General features: G+C 39.4%; 1 protein-coding gene across 2 annotated transcripts in view; it reads left to right on the top strand.

Moving 5' to 3' along the window:
* The window catches only part of phf19 (PHD finger protein 19), a 32,203-nt gene extending 7,561 nt beyond the window's left edge, over positions 1 to 24,642 (top strand). For both annotated transcript variants that reach the window (XM_046871933.1, XM_046871934.1), the window contains exons 2-15: positions 594 to 797; positions 3,710 to 3,791; positions 4,147 to 4,242; positions 5,548 to 5,642; positions 7,083 to 7,231; positions 8,123 to 8,218; positions 9,114 to 9,182; positions 11,520 to 11,640; positions 11,950 to 12,017; positions 12,233 to 12,382; positions 14,812 to 14,878; positions 15,628 to 15,713; positions 17,615 to 17,710; positions 23,438 to 24,642. In XM_046871933.1, coding sequence (XP_046727889.1) covers positions 618 to 797; positions 3,710 to 3,791; positions 4,147 to 4,242; positions 5,548 to 5,642; positions 7,083 to 7,231; positions 8,123 to 8,218; positions 9,114 to 9,182; positions 11,520 to 11,640; positions 11,950 to 12,017; positions 12,233 to 12,382; positions 14,812 to 14,878; positions 15,628 to 15,713; positions 17,615 to 17,710; positions 23,438 to 23,771 — 1,689 coding nt within the window. In that variant the 5' untranslated portion in view covers positions 594 to 617 and the 3' untranslated portion in view covers positions 23,772 to 24,642. The remainder of the gene's footprint in view (positions 1 to 593; positions 798 to 3,709; positions 3,792 to 4,146; positions 4,243 to 5,547; positions 5,643 to 7,082; positions 7,232 to 8,122; positions 8,219 to 9,113; positions 9,183 to 11,519; positions 11,641 to 11,949; positions 12,018 to 12,232; positions 12,383 to 14,811; positions 14,879 to 15,627; positions 15,714 to 17,614; positions 17,711 to 23,437) is intronic.
* Positions 24,643 to 25,901: the final 1,259 nt, after the last annotated feature.

The raw sequence follows: 25,901 nt of genomic DNA, 5'->3' as shown, positions 1-25,901 counted from the left end.
TAATAATAATAATAATAAATAATAAAAGCTTCTGAATTTATGTGCATTTACAATTAGACAAAGTAGGAGATGTTATTTTTCATGCTTGTTTCCCAGGACACTACCTGGAGTGAAACTATCAGAACTTATCATAAGATGATTAATAAAGTAACTCAAACAAATCCAAAACAGCGGTGTTAGGCTATGATTTGCCACTGCATCATGATTTATAGCGTTTATTTCTTTTGAAATATTTTTTTTCTTTTTTCAGTGAGCAGAAACTGTATTAATGAACGACCGCTTTGTAAAAACAACAAAAAAACGACTTGTAACACTTTAACACTTTATTATAATAATATAAAAATATTAAAGACGAAAACAATGACGATGCCCAAATTCCCATAACATTAATCAGTCACATGTTGGAGAGTCCAGCCACTGCAAAAACCATGGAATGTGCACTAATTTATTATAATTGAGCAAGTGCTGTTTTTAAAAACTGGCAGACGATGAATTCAAATCTTTTTTTATTCTTCTTCTATGTCTGGAATTGACCCATGCAGCCATTGGAATGTTATGAATATAACTTGGCGTTTCTGTGTTTTTTTTCACAGGAAATCCAGACGAGCGCGTTAAGGATGTTGGACGGAGCGTGCCGGGATGGCTACCTGGCTGTAGGTGCGGAGGACCTGGAGGACAAGCGGCTGCTGCCAAAGCATGACAAAATCTGCAGTGACCTAGAGAGCAAGCTGACCGTGGGCCAGTACGTACTCTGCCGCTGGTCTGATGGCCTGTATTACTTGGGAAAGATCCAAAGGGTGAGTCAGTGTGACTGGAAGCGCTGGAGTGTAGCCATGTGTGCCGCAGTGTTGGTTTTGCTAATGCATCTCTCTCGCGGTCATCGCAACTGAACCTGCGCATCTTTTTAATGTTCTGCGTTCTTCATCAGCAGGGTTTCCGTCAAATTTAAAAGGACGCAAAACTTTGATTACGAATCGAACTGCCTGAAATCACTGTTAGGAGAAAAGTTAATTACACCACACTTTTTGTATGAGACTAATTTATATTGTAATTGCGAGTCCAAATACAGTAATTAATTCAACCCAATTGCTCGCGATATTGCCGATCTTATCTAAAGTTAACTAATTGGATGAGATTAGATTTTTTTTCTTTTCACCCCACAACCTTCTCCATCCATCTGCTGGTTTATATTTTTATTCTTTACTCTGAAACGACATGTTTTGCCCTGAAATGTTTGAACGGTATTCTTCAACACGAATAAATACGGGTGCTATTTACGATCTTACGACGAGCCTATCTTATAAATGCAAAACTCGTAATCGGAGACGAGGCCTGTTTTGGTGCCTGGTGATGGCGATAGAAAAGGAGAGAGACAAGCGATAAAATCAGGCTTAGAAACAATATAAATACAGAAACAAATACGTGCCCCAACACTGAGCCAATTGCACCCTGTCGACCGCTAGCGAGAGTAAGGCATCTCGCAAGGCACGGAAGCGTCCCAGTGTATTGTCTAAAAATATGTACGTAATACGTAAAAATGTAAATACCGCAATTTCCGGACTATTAAGCACACCCAAATATAAGCCGCACCCACTGAATTTGACAAAGATTTTTATTTTGAACATAAATAAGCCGCACCTGTCTATAAGCCGTCTACAATGAAACTAATGAACTTTACACAGGCTTTACGAAAGACAGTGTCTGTTACACGACTTGTATCTAAACAGTAGCCTACCAAGAAAGTCATTGTTCACTGTCTTCCTCCTTCCTTTCACAACAATTTCTCTCGGGAGTTTTTCCGTCAGTGAATCTTGTCTCCCGATGCCGTGCAGCTCAGAACACAGGTGAAGTGTGTGTTTTCATGCCCGGTTGTTTTCAGCGTGACGAATGATCGCATTTCCTGTAGACAGTCGGAGTGAGCGGCAGGTCAAACGTCAGAGGAACATCATCCATATTTATGATGTGGTTCGACCCGATTCAGTGGGAGCGCATCTGATTTAATATAAAGAGTTTCATTGGTTCACCTGAACCCGTTCGGCAATTTCATTGGTCTAATGTTATGGGCTAAGTTTTTTGGCTTGAGGCTTGTGAAACCGGGAAAAACCCCGGAAAAATCCATAAATTAGTCGCTTCATTGATTAAGCCGCGGGGTTTAAAGTGTGGGAAAAAGGTAGCGGTTTATAGTCCGGAAAATACGGTAGTTATTCAAAAGAAATGTTCATATTACTATCGACAACCATCATAACTCGTGGACTACCTGTAATGTATATGAAGTAGGGGTGTAACAGTACATGTATTAGTACTAAAACTTGCGTACCGAACGCAATCCTTTTTAAGTGCGGAACATAGATAAATCTGAGACTTAAAAATTAGACTTACCGGTCGTTTAGTCAGGCTCCGCCCTCCTCTCGCAAACCACCTCTCCTCCACTCACCCGCTGCCACATGCATTCCGAGGGCGCGAATGAATGAATGAACGAAGGATGAAAGAAATTAATTTGTGTATGAATAAATAAATTGAACAACTAAATAACTATCTTGCATGTTTTTTAAATCCGGACATGTGATGCTGAAATAAGTACAGTGTAGCAGAACGTATCTTTAGAAAAATAATAAATGTTAAAGCACACACTTATATACACATCTGTATTACCCAAACAGGGTCAAACTAGTGTAAACTATTTAATTACATTTCTTTTTTTTCCATTTGTTTAATTTAATTTAATCAAATAAATTTGTGCCTAATCGATTGCTAAATGTAATCAATTATGAAAAAACTGTGTAAATTGTTGTTCATAAATGTGAAATAAAATAATAATTAAAAACGACAAGCAATTTTGATGTTTTGCATTTCTTCCCCTTAACTGTACCGAAATGTAAATCTATATGTATTATATCTGTGGATATATTGGTTTTACACTTAAAAGGGTTTATCAGACCATTCAAAGTGCGCTCTGGCCAACAAAATCCCATTAAATTGTCATTTATTTATATTTGTGAACTAAAACCTGAGAATGCGGCGACGGGAAAACAGTCAACAGCGTGACCGTGTGTTCCAGCCCAATATGAAGCGGTCTTTCCGTTACCAACCGCACTTCCCAATTTCCAATAACAACAACACATTCCTCTTATACCACAGCGGTTCAGCCCAAGCTTCATTACATAAAGAATAATGGGATGGACTTTTATCCAGTTATAGTGAATTTTTTCTTGTGGAACTCCACTGAATCATGACTTTCCTGTTATTGCTCCCAATTATATTTATGGCGAGTATTATTATGGAGTCATTGAGGGGAAATTCCAAAGCTGAAGAAATTACACATCACAATGTTAATGATGTGAAGAGGTTCACCATGCAGCAGCACTGTGGCATGAAATAGTTACTTATGGCTTCTCTGTTTAAGGCGACTATGGCGTGCTTTGCTTTTCTTCGTTTGAAAGTAAAACGTGATTTTGTGTGTAAATGGGTCGCATGTTGTTATTCTTTCGGTATTATTGTGTAGCCCTTCTTTCAAGCATTTAATATCCTTTGTCTAAACTGTCCACATTCAGAGACTCGTGATTCCCTGCTTGCATCACTTATTTAACCGAACTCCAGCATCTTTTCGCTCCTCTTGTCTGGCTCACGTAACGGATTCTACAAGTTTGCGAACATCTAATGCACTTATAGCCCCTGAATCATTAGATGGTGCGTATGTTTGTGTGTGCAGGTTAGCTCGTCAAAGCAGAGCTGCTTCGTCACGTTCGAAGACAACTCCAAGTTCTGGGTGCTTTGGAAGGACATACAGCATGGTAGGCAGCATCCACGATTTCTGTCCCACCACCACTCCTCTGCAGTACTGTACTCGTGTCTCCTGTTTCCATGGAGCTGTGAAGAAAACGTCAATTTCTGTCACTTTAATGTAATTCAGGGCACTCACTAATTAGCGTTATGTGATTTTCAGCCAGTAAATGTAACCTGGATGATCCCAGAGTGCAGGTGAATTATTGTTGTTTGGGGTGTGTGTGTGTGTGTGTGTGTGTGTGTGTGTGTGTGTGTGTGTGTGTGTGTGTGTGTGCGCACTGTGATATACATGATGTGAACGTGTAATTATGCTGCACTGTTTTTTTTTTTTCCCCCTTTTGCGTGTACGCGTGTGAACCTCAGCTGGTGTTCCGGGAGAAGAGCCCAAATGCTCTGTGTGCTCCGAGATGACTATAGTGTCTGAGAATAAAATCCTTATCTGTGGAAAATGTGGAATCGGTGAGTCACTTCTCAGCAGAATAGTTTTGTTTATTAGTATTCCTTTTTTTTTTTTTTTTTCCAGCCCACATTTACATGAAGTTAGTCTGCGGAACAAATTTCATTTATGCAAATAACCAAGCAGATGCACCAAGAGCTACACGTCAGGGGTGAATACACACGTAGCAAGACAGCAGCGTGTAAAAAAAAAAAGTGGGGGGGGATCAAAAAATGTCAACATCAGACGGTATTTCTAATTGGGGTGCTTTTACATGCACAGGGTTTAAGTCGAAATCTGGCGTGTTCTCTTCAGGCATGTAAGAACAAGGCACTCGTGCTCAAACGTGGATTAAAAAAAATATGTTTTTGTGAAGTAGTCCACGTTCAAATGCAGTTCGATGGCACTGGAAAAAAGGCAACAAAAAAACCCAATAAGACCAAATAAATTAGTTTGCAGGAAGTGAATCCCGGGTGCATTTTGTGAGATGCGGCTGCTAAACCAGCACATGATTTACAGACTGGGCCAACGGACAGAGCCGTAGCGCCGATATAAAAGAGAAAACACGCCAAATTCAATGAGCAAAACCGTTAATGAGTTTTATTTACAATTAAAAAAAAAAAATGAATTCAAACAAAGTTTTACATTTTGGCCGCTTTTTTATTTTTGGTTTGTTTAATCACGTTCCATTTTGCGATTGAATCAAAGCGCACGAGAGCTATCCCGGAGTAGCGATTTTGTGAAACGTGACCTCAGATTAAAAAAAAAAAACGGACCAAATATTAGGAAATTAATTTCGCTAGTGAATAAATCAGTGTCACCTGTAGAACTTGCCGGCTAACTATGAACAAGAGATCAAAGGATTTATTTGTTTATAAAAAAACGATTGAACCATTTTGCTGATTGATTTTATTTATGAGGTGGCTCCAAGGTTTGTGCTGTTTACATATCAGTAGTCTCTTCTGACAGCAGATAGAATGTAACAGTGTTTACTGTTAACCGTGTAGTTTTAAACATGGAGGGAAAAAAAAAAAAAGCAAACTGGGACAAAGCTGTCGCATCATCAGCCTGAGTAAAAATCCATGCAGTCTTTAAAGCAAACAGAGGAGTATTTTGAGCTCGGGTGATGAGGCAGAGGGGAAGGCTATGCTGCGTGTAATTGCTCACGGGGGAGTTGGCACTCCCCACACTCTCTCTACATTAGGATTAGTTCAGACTCTTCATATTTACAGCTCTAAAGTGCCTCGGAGTCCAGCAGCCTGTCAAATACCCTTAAATGTCTTCTCTGTCTCTCACCCCACCCCCTCACCCCCATCCTCTTCCGACAGGCTACCACCAGCTGTGCCACATGCCGCAAGTGGAGAGTTCAGCAGACCTCTCGCCTTGGTTTTGCAGAAAGTGCATTTTTGCCTTAGCAGTGAGAGTGAGTGTGCACCTCATTGCTTTCAGCCACGTTTCTGTCATTTTCCTTACGATCGATCCAGACGTTATAAAAACCTCATAACCTTATAGGAAGTGTTAAACGTATTGACTCCATCTCTACGGTATGGGTGATTACCACAGACAAGAAAAACCCACAAAGCAAAACAAGGGCAGTTATCGAATTCTCAAAGGTGCCGACGTCTACTACACCTTTTGACCCGTTTAATACACAAATAAAATTCTGCTGGTTTTCCGAGGGTGGAAATGCACAGGATATGTATGAGTATGGTAAAAATTCCCCTGAGAGACGCAAGATAAAAGATCACCACACCACATTGTAAAGTATGCAATGAATGAAGACTAAAACACAGTATCGACAATACACAAACCTGTATTTATTATAAAAAAAAAAACGCTGCCTTCTGTAGACCTTGCCAATAAATCAGCTAATGTCACATCTGTGTCAACTCCCAAGGGCGCATCCTATAAATTCCCATGAGTCCCAACCTACAACTTCCTCACATCATTTTCCCTTAACTTCCCATCCCTTTCGTATGAGTAGTGTTTTTCCTTCATCCGCTTACTGTAATTATCTGAATTACGCATAATCTGTGAACCTACCTCAGGTTTCTGAGGAATACTTGGATCATTTATTAGAAACCCTGGATGATCATTCACCTGATCGCTTCATGGGATCTTGCCATATGTTGTGAAAACACGTACAGGTAGTCCCTGATTTACCAGATTGGTTACGATGGCCCTGTCATAACTTAAAAATATCGTAAGCATTCGCATAGCATTATTCCTGCATATGTAGGTCTATAGGTGCATATGTATGTCGAGCTGTTGTCCTAAGACAATTCGAACCGTCGCAGCTCAGAGGCCATCTGTATTATGTTCGGACGCATTGGCCAGAATTCTCTCTTTAAACCATAACTACAAACCATATGCAACATGCAAAACATAAGTCTTACTTTACACATATGTACCTTTTTAAAGAATTTAAAAGAGCTCTACAGAAGAATTCATTCATCTTTAGGAACCACTTCGTCTTGCTCAGAGTCACTGTGGATCCAGAGCCTTGTGTAAGGTGGAAAGGTCTTCTTCTTTGTCCACTGCAAGAATAATACACGTTAGCTGAGATACCAGTCTGTCTCAAAGCACCACAAACTCATTTTTAGCTACTTGTTCATACCTAATGTACTAAATTCAACTAGTGGCACGTTTTTGAGGCAAAAAAAATGCATTTGTACATTTATTGCAAAAATTATCCACCAGTGTGTGTTGGCTGAACTTGTGATCTTTTGACTAAGTGAGTTTTGAGTAAACAGATTCTTGTTATTGCTCATGCACTAAAAATGTGGTACAAAGATTCAGACTGCAGGAGTCATGAACATTTCAGGGCCGTTCTAGCTTGTTTGTGTGTTCTTCTATCTGGCAGAAAGGGGGCGCACTGAAGAAAGGCCCTATCGCCAAAGCACTGCAGTCCATGAAGCAGGTGCTCACCTACAACACTGAAGAACTGGAGTGGGACTCTCTGCACCGCACCAACCACCAGCAGTGCTACTGCTACTGCGGGGGACCCGGAGAGTGAGGACCAACTTTCAACCTCTATACATTACCTCCTGTCGCTGTCATTCTCTCTCTCTCTCTCTCTCTCTCTCTCTCTCTTTCTCGCTTTCTCTCAGTCTCTCATTTCCTTTCTGCCTCTCAGCAGAATTCTATGGAAGTTTATTCTGGATAATTTTGAAAGAAACTGCAAATTGCGTTTTCCATATATGGACGCATAAATTGTGACATCCAAAAGCAATTGCAAATCCTGCATGTGACCCTTCGCAAAATCCCGCCCTCCTTAGTTACTGTTGCTATGTCCGACAAGCTGTGCCGCCATGGAAAGAATGCCTGTCAATCAAACTCTTTGCGAAGGGTCAAATCATATCCATTTCTGAAAACTGTATTTTTCTTAATCTATGTAGAGCACAAACTTCATAACGTCCTCCACAATTTCACCGACGATCTCCATTGTTCAAAACATTCCACAAAATCGTCTATTACTGGCATTTTCCCTGTTGGCTGTCGACTGTGGGTGACGTCACTTCACAATACAAACGTACACGCCGAATAATACGGTCCCACCCCGGACACTTGTTCGACAGCTTCCAGAGCAAGGCTTTGGAAATGCAAATGCAAAAGTAATTGCGATTCCACAGAAAGTGAAAAAGCAAAGGTGGTAATTGATTATTTAAATGGGAATTATTTGAGAACTCGTGAGACACGGGAAATACAGTCGCAATTGGACTTTCCTTTTCCATTCAAAATTTGGCAGTGACTATTTGGCGTTAATACGGTAATGCGGGATTTGCAATTGTGATTGGATTACGTTGACTCTTAAACGATTTTTTTCGATTTTCTTCACAATTTCTGTCTTTTAAGAACACCGAACATTAGGCTCCATTATCATTTTCTTGCATCTCCTTTCAGATGGTACCTAAAAATGTTGCAGTGTTTCCGCTGTGAGCAGTGGTTTCACGAAGCATGCACGCAGTGCCTGCAAGAGTCCATGATGTTCGGAGATAGGTGTGTATCTGTATCACATGATCAAGTTTTGCGTTTCAGAAAAAAAATTACTTGGAGTGGAGTAAAAAGCTGAAGTTTTGTCACCGCTGTGATCGGTGTACTCGCATTTACACAAAAATATTTTTGCAACAAAAATGTAATGGAATTTTTGCTGACATGGCAGTTTAAATAAGAGACATTTATATTTGTTTTCCTCACTGAATATTTTTACAGAGGTGAAATAAAGTCAGGGTTTCTGTGTGCTCTTACAAAGTCGAAAAAATGTGTAAAATGTAAACATCTACATTTTATTGGTGAGAACCTCTCTTGGATTGTACCACAGACATAAAATTTATTTAAATGTTTCAGATATGGGGAAGTGTTTAGCTATTCCTAGCTTGAAATATATGAATTTAGGGCTTGGTTAAGGCTAAGTTGCTAACAATCTATGTATGGGCATGTTTTTGTTGTGATATAGGTTTTAAATTACATTTTTTTTAATGGTCTTAAAATGGATTTCAAAAGACTTTTGCAGAAACCCTGAATATTGTCATCTGTAAAATTACCGACATGACCAATTTAGTGAAACCTATAATCTCAGGGATGTTCTGAAAAACGATTTTATTGCACCACCTAGATATAAAACAAATCTAATCCATATAGCAGAGAAAATGAAACGTTTTATAGGCAGCATCCTGCGATAAGTGATTTATAAAAGTATGTTCATGTGCAGTAACACAGACACACAAAGGGAAAATGACATGCATTAGTGGATGGATGGAGATCATTGTGTTAAAATTGCTGTCTTGTGTATAAAACACCATTCATCTCCTTTCAGAGGCCCGGCTATTTATAAAGTACTCCCTGTTCATTTCCACTGCTTTTTTTTTTTTTCCCCCTCATTTTCTTTTCACAGGTTTTACTTGTTCGTTTGTGCCGTGTGCAATAAGGGAGTGGAGTACATCAAACGCCTGGCTCTGCGCTGGTAAGTGCCTCTTTTTGTTTTTTCCACAGCTAAACCCGTGTGCAGGACATAGATTGATGTAGGTAGTACTGGAAATACTGGCGATGACTTAAACCAGTGTACAGACGGTCCTCGAATTACGATGGTTCATCTTACGGTTTACGATGACGATTGTGAAAGTGTACAAATATTTTAGGTTTTGCACAGCAGGCAAAAGTAGCAGCCACACATATATACACCGATCAGGCATAACATTTTGACCACCTGCCTACTATATTGTGTTGGTCCCCCTTCAAGCATGAACTTCTTCAGCAGTTTGAGCTACAGGTGCTCATCTGTTAGATCGGACCACACGCCCAGCATTCGCTCCCCACGTGCATCAGTGAGCGTCGGCCGCCCACGACCCTGTCGCCGGTTCATCACTGTTTCTTCCTTAGACTACTTTTGACAGTACAGATAACAAGAACTGCAGTTTTGGAGATGCTCTGACCCAGTCGTCTAGACATCACAATTTGGCTTGTTAAAATCACTCATTCTTACACTCGCTCGTTTTTCCTGCTTCTAACACGTCAACTTTGAGGATAAAATGTTCACTTGCTGTCTAATGTATCCACCCACTAACAGGTGCCATGATGAGGAGATAATCAGTGTTATTCACGTCACTGCTCATAATGTTATAATGTCACAATGTTATGCCTGATCGGTGTGTACCGTGTTTATACCGTATGGTACTATAAAGCGCTCTGTTTTGCTAAATTATGTACTGTTATTTGTTTAAGACTCCTGGGTGTACTAGGCCATGTCTCGACTTGCAATATTTTCAAGATACAATAAGATTATCGAAACGCAGCTCCATAGTAAGTCGGGCACTGCCTGTAGAGATGCAAGAAAAATAAATAAATACAGTTGTTGCACCATCACAAGTCTGAGAACAGCTTCAGTACACATTGCTGTCAAGATAGCAAGGGGTTTTGGAAATGTATAGAAGTGATGAAACAAATATCTTTCAGAAGAAATGTGTTCAAGTCTTGATAGTGAACAGCACTGCTATATCTGTCTGCCATAAAAAGACTGTTAAGATACGACTAATGGGAACACCATAGTACATCATTTACATCAAGCTCATCCTCGTTAGTTATCCAATGAGCCTTCGTGATGTAGGGATGGGGGTGGGGGGTGGGGGTGTCATACCAGAAGACACCATTCCCAACAGTATAGAAAAGGTTCTCTCTAATGGACCATGTGGCACCAAACCATCTCAGCCAAATGTCTGTATGCCAAAAGTGGCTGTATCTTAAACAATAGACGGTGAATGATTTGAAAACTGTTTTTTCCCCTCAAATTGCAGTGTAATTCCAGAAAACCACATGCATCTTGATTATTTTACTAATTATATGAAGGTCGGTTGGTTGAAGAGCAGATCACCATAAGCCATTACAATACAAGCTTCCTAATGCGTGTCACACGTTACCTTTTTTCTTGTCAGTAATTCAGTTAATGCCCTTTAAAAAACGATTTAATAAAACGATTAGCATCATTATTCTAAACAAACGATATATTTAGAAGACCTTGTCATATAATTTGCTTGGCTTTAGTGCTGTTTCATTGGCCCTTTAATTCCATTATGGCCATAATTTAGCTTTCATCCTGACAAGAAAATCTAAGGTTTAAATGGTTTTAATCTCTTGGCCACAGAGGTTTAGGATTCAAACTAGCATGCAAACAGTAATGGAGATTGACTGTGAGCTGTCTGAAAATTTTGGAATTTTTTCCAGTTTTTGTAATCAACGTGTGAACTTCAGTGGCGTGGTTTGTAATGTGTTTATTTATTTATATGTTCTTATTTTTTCAACTTTTTATCTAAAGAGTGTGATACAGCAGTGCTTTAGTCCCTTTAGTCTGTTTAGATCCCTCACATCCTCATCTGAACACTCTGTTCCAATAGATTAGCTTCCAAACCTTCCACATTGTTCCACATTTTCACCATCACCGCTACTTTTATATTTGATTTCTCATTTAAATAAAATTACGTATTACTGAGTACGAAAGAAAACTTTTGCCTTTTTGAATTGAAATTTGCTGACACTGACACCTTATTGCTATCACTTCTGTTTGAGGTGATTCAACTTATAAACTCCAATTTAAATACATTGGAGCTGAAATAATGCTATTTTGGTGCACAAGCCAAAGGCTTATACATCACAAATGCAACACCAACCAACAAATTATCAGAAATGTAAACAGATAAACCGATCAGCATAAACAGATTATTTTCCAGGCTGGAGTTGTTAGTTGGTTTGTTTGTTTTGTTTATGTTAAAGTTTGTTTAACTTCACCGCCGTCTTCTTTTTTTGTCAGGGTGGATGTGGTCCATCTGGCCCTGTACAACCTGGGAGTGCAGAGTAAGAAAAAGTACTTTGAACTGGAGGAGATCCTCAGCTTCATCAGCAACAACTGGGATCATTTCCAGCTGGGCAAGGTCACACAGCCAGAGAGCGCTTTCATAACAGATGCAAATCTCTTTCCTGACCGACTGTGTAATTGGTTGTAGTTTTGGCATGCGTTCACAGACATGGTGTATTGAGTGCAGACAAAGGCAATCAGCTCTCCTGTTTTGTGTGTGTAATGACAAAATGCATTGGCATACTTAGCTTAACAATACATCAGTGTTAAATTGGTCGCACTCATCCGTCTGTGTTTAGAAATGACGGATCATAGTAATATTTCTGCAAAGACCCGTGGGCCAAAAGGCTGTTTTTTTTGTGTTTTTTCATACTTGTTCCTCCAGCTTGCGAACACTCCTCCCTCAGAGAGAGGCCAGCTTATCCTTGATGCTCTTAACAACTACAAAAGCAAGTAAGATGTTTATTTATTTATTTATTTTTTTTTTTGTCTGTCTAAAGAGGTTGTCTGGACAGGTTTCAGTTTAACAATTTAATTTAACAGTTTCTAACAATACAGACTCAAATTTTCTGTTCTTCATAATAAAGGGTTAAATTATGCCCTCTTTTTTTTTTTTTTTTTCTAAATGAAAATGCAATGTGGCTCTAATGAGAAACACGTTTGTTTAGGTTTCTCTGTGGAAAGGAGATCAAGAAGAGGAAATGTATCTTTCGGCTGAGGACGAGAGTTCCCCCCAACCCCCCCTCCAAGCTCTTTCCAGAGAAGACCCCAAAGAGCGAAGGACGCAGAGGCTGCAAGAACGGAGTGACGCGCAACGGGTGAGTGGTAGAAGAGAACGATACGATACAATAGTTATAGACGCGCAACTATTTATGCACAATATAACTGACAGATTAAACAGATTTAAATATTATGTCATTATAAGACCTGCAAAATCACATTGTGTGTGTGTGTGTGTGTGTGTGTGTGTGTGTGTGTGTGTGTGTGTGTGTGTGTGTGTGTGTCATAAGTGTGCTCTAAGCTTGTTTTCGTTCAGGCAGCCTCAACAGTTTAGTTTGAACATTTAGCACTGGCACTACATGCTAAGTAAAAGCACTTCTTCTGAAGTGAAAAAGAAACTGTATGTCCCTTATTTTGTATTTTAGCCACAGGTAGTCTCACAGCTCAGGTCTGGGATATTAACCTCATCTCTTGTAAAACACGCACCTGTGCGCAGATTTCGCAGACTGCAGCACTTTGCGTTTGAAACAACGCTACGCGTGTTTACCCAAACACCTACACGAGTTCTCATCGTTCTCATCTCAGCTGCGAATACATGAAAATTGTTTTACTTATCCGCATGGCTTTGAAGTGCTGATTGGGATTAAAGTCCCACGCAGGGAAGTAATTATGCCAGGTATCCCCTGCTGGTTGATGTTCTTCCCCTACCTAATGCTCCCCTGGAAAAAAAAATAAAACACATTTAAATTCACGTATTTTCCCCATTCAGTTCGACGTTTACGCCTTGTTAGAGAAGAAATTTCTCATTAAATATCTTCATTATTATTTCTTTCTTTCTTTCGAATTATGTTCAGTCAGGCAGTTTTAGATACAGCAGTACTTCTGTACAACCTACACTTTACAGAATTTACTCTCAAATTGAACCCAGACCAGTCGGATTGTTTGTGACATTCAGGAAAAAGTGCAATAGGCACCATGGTTATGAGAACATCAACCAAAACATAATCCATCGTTGAGCAGGTTTGTAGCTACGTGCAGGTTATGAGTTTGCTTATAAAAAGTGATTATTTTCCAATAACGTTTATACAACAACAGATTCCCAGTGTTAAAATTTTTATTAAGGAATCCCAAAAATTCTGTAAAGACTTTTCCCAACATCAGAAAATTGAAATGTATATCCTGGACTGTTAAACAGACTTCTTAAAAAAAAAAAAAGAAAAGAAAAAAAAGAACATGAATCAACCCCTTTTGTTCAAACAGCATCAAGAACTTTGGTGTAGAAAGTGTTATTTGGTGGACTTTATTCTGCCAGCACACTGTGCATCTACTCACAAATTACCAACACTGCTGCAGATAAATGTTTACAGTTTTGTGCCGTACTCGTCACTTCTTGTTTGAAGACTTTTTCATAAATTTTTTAAAGAATAGTCGAATAGCAACGTTGCCTGAAATGCCCATGCCTAATTAGCCATTTAAAAAGAATTTCAAGGTTTAAAACCTGAAATACAACTTCACAAAGTGTTATGCTCAAAAACTAAAGGATGAGACAGAATGCAAGAAAGTCCGAAATCTCAGATATGGGGGTTTATCCAACTTTCTAACACCGGAGCTGTTTTTTATTTTTTTTGCAGTTATTGATCTTAAAAAAAAAAAAAAAAAAAAAAAAACGGAAATTTGAAATATCAAAGCAGAGTTTTATTTATTGAAAAAAAGAATATTTGTCTCTTTTACTGCATCATTGGACATTTTTAATTGAGTAAACGTTTTCAAAATACTAATATTAGAGATTAGCGTGGAGATGAGTTTGAAAAATCCTGATGCCTTTCCTGCAACACTACTTATGTATTGTACTTGCCTAGGTATGTTGATACTAGAGGTCGACCGGTTTATCCGTTTTGCAGATTAATCCGCACCAATAGTCGATTGCTGGAACCATCAGCTATCTGCAAAAATCCATACAGATAGTTTTTCCGCCCTTCTTCCGCTATCGTTATAAGGGCGACCTCTAGAGGTGAATCACTGACTGTTTGTTTTTACAGTGCGAGACCGCACTGAGAGCAATATGTTTATTAATTAAATAAATATTTTCATTAATATACTCATTTCTTTTAGCACATTTTTAGTATTATTTTAGTTTATTTTATTTTTTATAAAGTTTAGTCCTGTTTTACATGGAGTGTATGTAAGGGGGTGCAAGTATTTCTGAGTAAAATGTGTTGTGCAGTTTAAATATTTTCCTTTAGTATATTCAGGACTGTGCAGTATAAGTTTGCACAGTTCTTCTATACTTAATGTTTATACATGTGTACATGTTGCATCATTTTCAGCTGGTTGCATATAAATCCAAACGTTTCCGCAGGCAACTGCGTGTTCAGCGATCCTGTTAGAACGGAGTCATCGCTTCCACTGACACGAGCTGTTTTTCATAACATTCTGCTCCAAGGATTTAGTTGGCACCTCTGAACTCTAATGATTAAGTGAAGTTTTTTATTTATTTTTTTTCCCCGCTTCTGCGTCTCCTCGCTAGTTGTGCTCCTGCAGAGAAGCGGAGGAAGAAGAGGTCTAAGTGGCTGCTGGAGGATGCTATTCCCAACGTAAGCTCGGCTTCTAACCACCTTACAACAGTGTGTCATTGCTCAAGATAAAGAGTTGTTTTCACCCTGCACCTTAACGGCACCGTTCCGAACCGGATTTCTGTCCGTGTCAAACTGTGCCATGAGACTGAACACGGGAACGATTTGGCTGCTGTAATCCTGGCTTGTTGTGTCGCCGCTGCGTTTTCCTCCGCACATTATTCCCTTCGGGTCTGTAGTGCATGACAGCGTTGACTTTTTAAACCGCACTCCACTCCAGTTTAATTTTATATATTCACTGCTTCCTCTTTACACTCGTGCTCGCATTCTGACACCCCTTTGCTCCTATATAATCTTATTTTCTACATTGCACTCATGCCAGACAGACTTTACATTTCATCTCTCTCTCTCTCTCTCTCTCTCTCTCTCTCTCTCTCTCTCTCTCTCCTGCACACACTGACTCTCTCTTCTGTCTGTCTACTCCTAAAGCGATTACACTTCGCTTCTAAAGCTTTTAATGACAAATCCCTCAGAGTTCCGGTCCCTAGGCCTGTTTTTCTTTAACAACAACCTCCTGTCACTCTCTGCTAATAGCACATAGCGCCAAATGGCATCCCAAATGCCCTGAAACACTGAGCTTCAAAGAGCGCACCAGTGTTGCATTAATAATAGCCATTGTAGTAAGAGCCGTTCTACCTGAGCGTCAGCGTTTCAAAACAGGATAATGGACATGGTGGTGGTGGAGGTGTTTATTTATGCTTTCTCTGCAGAACGAGATGACATCCACATGGAGCACCAATCACCACATGGCTAACATCTTTGACTTTACACTCGACGAGCTGCAGAGCTTAAAAAGGTGAGACTAAAGGACAGAAGAAATGCCCCAGCATGACTAAAGCCTCACTGTGCAGTGGACATACTTTATATATGAAAACACAGCCCTTGATCTCAGATACACATTGTGGGGACCGGAGGAAAAGATTCATATGCGCGTTGGACGTTTATTCGCTGCCTCCAGGAGAGATGTTCCACTAGATTTTGGAGTGTGGTTGTGTAAATGAATTTGTGCTCAAGTAAACTCCGGTACTATTGTAGTTGAGGTGAAGGAGGCCTGGGATGCAGTTGTATTTCTTAGATAACAATGTTTGTGACAAATAAAAAAGAAATCTTGAATCTAGGATTGAGGTCAGAGCTCTATAGCAGGCCATTTCAGATCTTCCACTCCGAATCATGTAAATCATATTTTCATAGAGCTGGCTTTGTGCAGTGGGGCACTGTGATGCTGGAACAGTTTTTCTAGTTCCTAGTAGCTTCCTGAAGGGTCTCCTATTTTAAGTGCAGGGAAATGTAATTCTACCACATATAGAACAATGTCTTCTTTTTTTTTTTTTTGTCCATATACTGTAAATCTGAAGATGATGCTGATTAATTTCCTCAAACAGGACCTCTGACCGTAATTCCTTCTATTTGCAACAAAATCTACCTCAATATATTCACGTTAATGTGTTTTTAAACCTGTTATAATTTTAAAATAGTATATAGCCATGTAGTCATTATTAAGGCCTTCCATTTTTGCAAGTTGGTGAATGAAAAGGAACTGAAACTCGAACTCTGTTTCTCGCAACTTGCTTGCAAAAATTGAGTTTCAGAAAAGATAATAATAATTTCCATCGCAAAACCGCAGCCCCCAATCATAATGCGTTATATAATGGAGAGGGTTAAAATGATGGATACGGCGGAGTTTGGAGGCAGTTTGTGGGTCGAATATTTATTAGGTAACATTTATAGTACATTTTGAAATGGAAATTAAAAATGTTCTGATGAAACCTTTAAATGTATATTAATTATATATATGTTTTCTTCATCACGTTTTAAGGCTATGCAGACTTTTGCCCCGGTTTGTGTGCTGTAGCTGTAACATTTAGGTTCATCTTTTTATCCTCCCACCGGCCTTATTGTTTTATCTGCACTGCAGTGTCTAAGAAGTGGAGCAACGCCCCTCTTTGTCCACACGCATTATAATAATTGAATCCTTTAATAATATTTGAGCACCAGCTCTGCTCCTTTGACTTTTCCTTCTTTTCTCTCCCTCTTTTTTTTTTTTCCTGTGGGCGTGTGTGTCTGAGCATGTGGCACGCTTAACCTTTCTCTTTTCTTCCAATTGAATTAAGCAGCCAATTATTGACTTCTGAACAATCACTTTAATTTGCATACTCTCCCCTTTAGAGTAGTCTAAAAGGGTTTTGTCGGTTTTATTAAAAATGTTTTTTTATTTTTTTTTTCTCCCCTCCTCCAGCCGAAATCATTTTTAGCAAGACGGAGAATGAGGCGATTTAATTACACTTCTTGGTAAAGGTTATCATCTCCCTAGCAGGCTTGAATAATAAGAGTGCCGTAAACAGTGCGGGGACCGTCGGCGCACAGCCGCACTTTCAGGCACAAGTATGGGAATTTTTGAGAGCTTGTTGACGTCTAGAAAAAAAAAAGTGTGAAATAGAAAAAGAGTGTGAAATAGAGTTCGACCATTCCGAAAAGGCCGTGTTTGTTTCGGCTCCCGAACAGAACGGGGTTCTTTTACATTCTAATTTTTATTCTACACTGGAGGCGTCCAGCCTGTGAGATGAGATGCAGTCAGCGTTGTGTACTCTACAGTACAGAGAGATTGTGTTGGCTTTGGGCCCTCAAGTAAAGTCACTTTTATTCCTTCTCTCTCTCTCTCTCTCTCTCTCTCTCTCTCTCTCTCTCTCTCTCGTATAGTACTAGTTCAGGACGGACATTCAGTATGGATCAGGACTCAACAGATGCAGCGAGCACTTCAGGCTCTGCCACTACCAGCGTGTCCTATGACTTCAGGTACTGCACGTCTCACTTTCAGAGGTCTCTCCATTCATGTAGAATATGCACAGCATTTGATTTTGCTATTGCTTTACAAATTATCTAAATAATCCAAACAAATATATTGTCAAATAATTTCTTTCTTAATTGGAATCTGTTCCGAGTTACGAAAATCCGAGAATTTCGGAAGTCCCCCCCGCAGCCCCTATGGTACCTCAGTGCATTCATCTAGACATTGTCACTTTATAACCATAATAGTGTACAGTGTTTGACCAAATACAGTTTAAAATGTTATTCCTAACATTCCTGAACATTCGGTCCCACTGCGGATTCCGGCGACTTGTTAAGATAATCTGGAACTTAGTTAAGTTCCAAATGAGAATTTGCGAATTTTCCAAACAGCGTGTTCTAAACCATGAATTATCGCGGGTTTACTGTATACAAAAAGTATGCATAGTTCAGTATTTTTTCAATATTTTAGTCCAACTAGCAATTACATTGATATAAAAAAAGAATACAGTATCACAGTAAAGAAGGCAGTACAACAAGGATAGGAGGAAGTACCATGGTTAGGCAGCAACACACTCATTTCCTCTACAGAAACCTTTCAAGGTATTTCAGGCACAAACTTTTCATGTGAATCATTTTCTTTGTTTGGTATCAAACGCTTTGTGTCTTGATGCCTGGAATTAGGGATATGACTCATTAGGAATCATTCTCGGTATCTTCAGCATGTGTTGAATTATGAGGAACGAGGACGACTCGTATGTTTAAAAACATTCATTATGTGTTAGAAAAGAAATGGAATTTTTGTGGTATGAACTTGAAAAGTTTTTGTTTTTTGAAGTTTTTTTTTCGAAGATTTTCTTCACCCTTTTCTGAACCCGAGAGTTCAGTACGTTCGCTTGAAGGTGAACTCTTCTTTAAGCAGTGCTCAAGGGTTTGACTTGAAAGCTCTGCTACATTTGGGGTTCCACTTGGCAACTTATTTCATGCTGAAGTTGTGACAGTCAAATGTGAAACTATGTTTTTTATTCATTCACTTATATTTATTAACCACTTTATCCTGGTCACGCTAGCAGTCGCTCCAGAACCATGAACAATGGGTTCTAAGCCGATATACACTCTGGAAGGGATGGCAGCTCTTTTCTCCTAACGCCACATACTCAGACCATAGGGGCAATTTGGAAAGGCAGATTGCATTTCAGCTGGAATTTGAGATGGTTGTATTTGATCATGTCTGAGGAATAGAACAGGAAACCCACTTGAAGGCAGAAAGTAGCCTGGGCTCATCAAACCAGTGACCCTGAAGCTGATAATTAATAACGACCTCATGAGTTTCAACAGAACACAAAAACCAAACACGTCTGTGGGAAAACACCGATCAGGCATTACATTATGACATTCTAACGTTATGATCATTAAAGTGAATAACACTTATTTATCTCTTCATCATAGCACCTGTTAGTAGGTGGGCAACAAGTGAACATTTTGTTATCAAAGTTGAAGTGTTAGAAGCAGGAAAAAATGGGCTTTGCAAGGGCTAAATTGTGATGCTCTACATCAGAGCATCTCCAAAACTGCAGCTCTTGTGGTCCAAGTGGTCCAAGGAAGGAACAGTGGTGAACCGGTGACAGGGTCGTGGGCATCAGAGGCTTAATGATGCACGTGGAGCACGAAGGCTGGACGTGTGGTCTGATCCTACAGACGAGCCCCTGTAGCTTAAACTGCTGAAGAAGGTAACGCTTTTGATGCTCGACGGGTCAGAACTGTTTTGGCAGCAAAAGCAGGACCAACACAATATTAGGCAGATGGTCATAATATTACGTGATCAGTGTATTGAGAATGAGTAAGTACTCATAAAGCCGGGTGTGTGAGCATGTAGTGAAGCCTGTTTTGAAGGTTTTGAGAGGAATACAATTCTTTTATGAACAGCATATCCTACTTATTTACAGGCAGAGATTGTTAGAGACCAGAATTTGGAGAAATATCAAAGAGTTTAATAGATTTGTGTGTACAAACAAATATATATATATATATATATATATATATATATATATATATATATATATATATATATATATATAATGTGTGTAATATAATTTTTTTTTTTTTTTTAGTTTTGGAATAGCAAGGCAACATTTTATTTTGTATTTATTTATTTTTGTCAATATTGGAAGCCTTTAATTAAAAATCAAAATATTAAATGAACTCATAAGAAGGCTGCAGCATGGTTTGAGATTTTGGGTTGCACTCTCCCGCATGGTGGTCAGTCCTGCGTGTGAGTCAACCCTTCTGCTGCCTGACTGTGTTATTGCTCAGCTTTGACTCAGTGTTAAAGCCACGTAAACTTGATAAAACACGATTTCAGTGGAACTGAGTGTGCACTCTGAAGGCACAAACAGCAGGTTTGCTGCATTCCGGTAAGAAACAGGGATTTGTAAAGCGTAGTGTAGTCCTGCGTTAAATTTGATGATGTAATAACCTCGAAGGCATGCGACACACAACGTGCATGGCTGTCACGACACAACAGGCTGACTGACGAAGAAGGTTCGTGTCTTATTCGAATTATTTAAAATATGACACACAAAATTCCCTCCACCATAACCCCATGTTGTTTTAGTGGTTTTTATCACTCTTGCACTCTGTCCATGAATTCCATCTTAATGCCCTGCAGTGTATTGAAAAATGGTAGGCCAGGAAAGATCCTAACTCCTGTCATGTCACTACCCTGTTCCTCCCTGCATGCACAGTGCTGGAGCCAGAGACGAGTATCAGCTGCCCATTAGCTCACTGAGTGCTGGTTAACCACCCCTGCCAGCTTGTGCAGAAATATGATGACACATTATGGATTATTACGCGTGACGGCCTTTTATAGATCAACATGTCTCTGGATTGAAGATATCCAGGCAGTCTGTGAAGAGTTCAGGTTCTAGCCAGTGGCAAAATGTGCTGTAGGGATTAGTGAGCAGTGACTATAAACGTGCAGTTCAAGGCTGTAAGAACGTTTTACTCAATCATTCTCTAAAGCAGAGAAGGGAATCCTTTTTTTTCAATGTTGTCAATCTTTCATCAACCTCAGTTTCTTTCACTCTTTTAAGGACCCCTAATGCAGCTTGTCTTCTCGCTAAGAAGACATAATGCCCTCCGCTTTGAAAGCTTTCCTGCATCAGAAATCTTCAGCAGCTTTACCTTTAACTGTAACGCAGTGCTGTTGTTCGAGACTCCTTCTGAAACATTAAATAAGTTATAGATTACATGTAATATTGGTGCATATTTATAACATTTGTGAGTTTTTCTTTTTTTTTTAAACATCTAATTCCCAACTGTGATGCTCGGTATCTCCTGAGTCAGTTCATTGTGCAGTAAATGGTCTGCGTCAGCTCTACAAATCTCAATTTAGCATTTATTTAAAAAAAAGAACATAAATAAATAAATACAGTATATAGACAAAACTATTGGGACACCTGACCTTTCCTAGCATATGTGTTTTTTCTCCAAACTTGTTACCATAAATCTGGAGGCACACATTTGTACAGGACGTCTTTAGATGCGCTATAACAACTTTGCGTTCACTTAAACTTGGAAACCCAAACCTCTTCCTGCAAGGCGATGCCCCTGTGCCCAAAGCGAACTCCATGATGATGTGGTTTACATGGTGTATAGAGGAAGATCTGGAATGGTCTACTATAGAGATCTGATCTCAACCCTACTGAACACCTTTAGGATGAATTGGAACACTGACTGCACCCCCAGGCCTCCTTACTCTACATTAGTACCTGCCTTTATTAACACCCTTGTGGCTGATGAACACAAATTTCCACAAGCACACTCCAAAATCTAGTGGAACATCATAGAATTATACGAGAAAATATATGTGACGAAATGTGGAATGCGGTGCTCAAAAAGCACATACCATATTTATGACTAGGTGTCTGCAAACATTTTTCAATAGTGTGTATGTGTGTGTGTGTGTGTGTGTGTGTGTGTGTGTGTGTGTGTGTGTGTGTGTGTGTATCAGTGTTCATGTGAAAGAGATAAAGTTTGTCTCCTCCTACTACCACAATGTATGAATGATCCCCCCCTCCAACGTTATGCATTTTTGGACGTCTTCTGTTCCTTAGTAGTCCCTCGATACTCAGCGGGTTTAGAACGGATGCGTGTGCCTGAAAACACATTTTGGGTGGAAGCCGGCTCTGGAATCACGAGGATGCCCCCTGCTGCGGCTGCTCACTGCGGGATAGATCAAACACACCACTTATGAGTAACTGCTTCCCATGCGCCTGCTTTCATCTACTCCGACTGCAGCGTCTAGTTCCTGTTTTAGCAGCTCTAATCACCCTCGAATGGAGTGCTACGGTGGGAGGGTTTATAGCCTTGCTGCGTGTGACCCTCTGCGCCGTGTTATTTCAGCCTGCAACTATGCAGAATGCTAAAAATTACCAGAAAGATTAAGTAGAGCGAAAAAAAGAAGAAGAGCAGGAGGTCCATCTGCATCGTGACCTTTAAATGGCGAAGCGTACACCGATCCGGGCGCTCAGTCCAAGAAACAGAAAAGAAATTCCGTTTACAGAGCAAGACAAACATCTAGTGGTAGGTGACTGTAGTACATTTTGGTTGAGTTTTTTAGGAAACAGAAATCAGTAGGAGCATTCAGTCCTAATCCTAAGCGTGTTCTGGAAGTTTGCTGTGTGCTGCATTGAACATCGATTATGCTCAACTACTGCACAATTACAAAAAATGGATTCCGCTAAAGATGAATTTTTTTTAAACTTTTTGTTTACTTGCATCCGTTTCCTTAAAAAAAAAAAATATATATATATATATATATATATATATATATATATATATATATATATATATATATATATATATATATATTAGGCTTTGCCAAATTTATGTTTTTGGAGTCTGACTAAAAAGGCTATTGTTTGTTGGTCCACAGAATAATAAGGAACAAGCTTGTTAGTTGACTGTAGAATCCAGAGTTAATACAAGTCTTGTATAAGTGCATATCCATCCATCCATCCATCCACCTCATGACTCGTGTTTCTGTGGTTGACAGGGAAGAGTGAGTGTTCTGTCCCCCTCAAAAAGCTTTGTAACAAATATTTGTTTTTAATATAAAACGAAGGCTACGTTCACACCGGATACATTTGAAAACAGCGTTTTCGTCTAAAAACGTTCCGCGTCCAAACTTTTGTCTTTAATCGTTTCCCAGAAGTTGCTCATCCACACTGAAATATCTGAAAACGTCCCTGTACTGCGCAAAATCGTGAAACACTTCAATTATTTCCGCCCGCCGTTTATTCACTTTACAGTTCTTTGAGTTGTTGGGGTAATGACTAAAAATGCGGCATCGTTTTCGAAAGCCTCGTTTTTACAGTCCACACTGTGAAAGGACTGCATTTAAAAGGCTACGTTTCCGTTGAATGACGTCGCCTTCTCAGTGTGGATTCAAACGAAAACATAATATAGTGGGAAAAGGTGTTTTTGTTAATGAACTTTAGCTCTGTTTTGTAGTTTTTGGTTAATTTGTTAGTTGTTAATTTCAACATTTACAACTAAACTATGAACTAACTTGAATGAAGTACAATGAAGTAAAAAATATTGATGATTAGCTTGACAAGTCCTGTAATGATATCCTAAAACTTGAATATTATTTGTGAATTGTGTTTAGTTCTGTATGAATTTATTTGCATTATTCATCTTTGGATTAAACATTTGACACCTCCATATGTATAGGAAGAACGTGGGCAGTCGAAAGAGGAAGCTTCCATCATCTAATTACAGCGCTCTGGCCAGTAAGCGGGAGGCAATGGAGAGCGAGCTGAGTCCAGTGGGCACCCCAGTGGTCGAGTCCAGGGATGTAATGGGCAGTTCCATCGACAGCCACACCTTCGAAAGCCTGAGTGAAGACGACACGTCTCTCTCCAACCTCAAGTCTTCTATCACCAGTTACTTCGGCGCAGCAGGGAGGCTCACATGTGGGGAAAAGTACCAGGTTTTGGCACGCAGGGTCACGCCAGAGGGCAAGGTTCAGTACCTGGTGGAATGGGAAGGCACAACACCTTACTGAGGGGCAGGAGAACAGAGATGAGGTTCAAGATGGGGTTCTTCACTTCCAGGCCTCGGGAGTCACAGTGGTGCAAATGAACAGAAGAATTGGGTGCAACTGGTCAAACTGGCAGTAAAATGATAGATCTCCTCTCTATTTTGGATTACTGTGAATTTCCAGGGTTGGGATTGAAGAACACACGAGCGTTCTAGAATGTCACATTGATTTAAACCAGTTTATCTTTTTTTTTTTTTTCTCATCTCTCTTCTTTTTATGTTACACAAACATCTAAACAACGGAGTTCCAGAAAATCTAGTTTTCTAGTGCAATTGTAGTTTTTTAAAGGATCCTAGAAATATATATACAAGAACACATCTAGCTTGAGCACTTACCCCACGTTGGGTAACGAAGTTTCCTCAGTGTCCTGTTGACAGGGCACTATAAACAGCACAAAACTCACTTGTCCCATTCAGCCCATTAACATCGTAGTACTTAATACCTGGTTTTTATTTTTGTTGTTTTGTTTTTTTTCTTCTTTCTAGTGTCAGTTTTCGCACTTGTGAACTGGTTACATTTCCATGTCAGTGAGATATAATGATGTAATATTATATAGCCATGACACAAATCATTAAATATTGACCCTTCAAGGGTGTCATCAGGACGAACATTGGCCAACATTCTAGTGGATGGTAACATTAAAAATGTCTATCCCCACCCACACACTATTATTACTATTAATTACTACGATCATGACGCTGAAATTCCCTTGGCGCACGGGATTCTCACAATATGACCATTCTCGACCATAACGTCGTCTCGCACCACCTCGATGCTCCATTATAACTATTAGCGAAGGGTTTTAAATAAAGTCGTACCGGTTCCAAACAACTGATCCCCCATTCCAAAATTCCCCCCCTTGCCTGCGCCATCCTGTGTTTACAGGTTTCATCCCTGAAAAATACATCTTTCCCAGTTCAGAATTGTTTCACAGTGATGAACTTGTTTGATTCATCTGCGTGTAAACAGAGAACACACTAATTTGTTGTTTTCCTCTAAAAGACCCGTCCTGCCCGTTAAAGCCTATAAAGTCTAGTTAGTGTACATATTCTGAAATCTATCCTGGTTTATCGCATCACTTCCAAAGACTTTCTTCCTATTTGACTGTTTCAGTAGAAACGTGTATCCGAACCCTAATGTTGAATCTGCCCGGGTATCACCTGAATGGAAATGTTTAAGCTAGTTTAAAAAAAAAAAAAAAAAAACGACTATCATAAAAGTACGGCGAGGTTTTTTTTTTTTACAATGTTTAAAAAAAAACGAAAAGAAAGAAATATACTTTATTATTTACCTGTATATAATTGGACAAATGTTTAGCCCCCTTTATTGTATTGCACTATTAACACGTTTTCTCAGCTATGCAACTATTATTGCTTAACTGATTTGTCATATATTTTATAATTGATCAGAAAAAAAAAAAACTTTTATACAAAGCACTTAATTCCGTGCATGTTATTGATTTATATGAATCCTTTTTATGGAAATATTTCCCCGAGTGCAAACATTTTATGCAAATTCGCACCAATTTCCGTGACTCATTTCAAGCACAATCCAAAAACTTCGACGTCGGAGCTCATCACATTGAACTAATGCTTGACGATTCAGCTGCTGATTCTAAAGTTGTTGTTTTGTTTCTTTTTCTCATCATTGTGTTGAATTGTTAGTAAGGAGCTGCTGTGGCTTTATAGCTGCCAAACGCATGCAGAAACAAAACTGTATTTCCCGCTGCCTGGTTTTTTTTTTTTGTTTGTTTGTTTATTGCGATCGCTGGAGCAGCAGCTGAATTGGTCCTGCTTTTCATTGCGAGTGAACTGTGAACAGCATCATCTCGCAAGCTTCCCCGATCTGATCTACTTCCACAGCATTCTGACGTGGCTGTAAGTAAAGCTAGTGCGAGAACAGTTTCCTCGAAATAACAGTGTTGTGATGTAACATGCTTTAAGCTGTGTGTAAGGAAATTTCCTGCTTGTACTCATTGTATGTTAGATATTTAACATAGGTTTTGCAATATGTAATTATCGGTGTGTCAGTCACGATCCATTCACTCCAGTTTTAAACAATAAAAATCATTTCCCCAGAATGTCCGACTCATCG

The sequence above is a fragment of the Silurus meridionalis genome, chromosome 17 (assembly GCF_014805685.1).
Source record: "Silurus meridionalis isolate SWU-2019-XX chromosome 17, ASM1480568v1, whole genome shotgun sequence".
NCBI lineage: Eukaryota > Metazoa > Chordata > Actinopteri > Siluriformes > Siluridae > Silurus > Silurus meridionalis.
The sequence above is the reverse complement of the archived record's forward strand: the minus strand, read 5'-3'. Positions and strand labels throughout refer to the sequence as shown.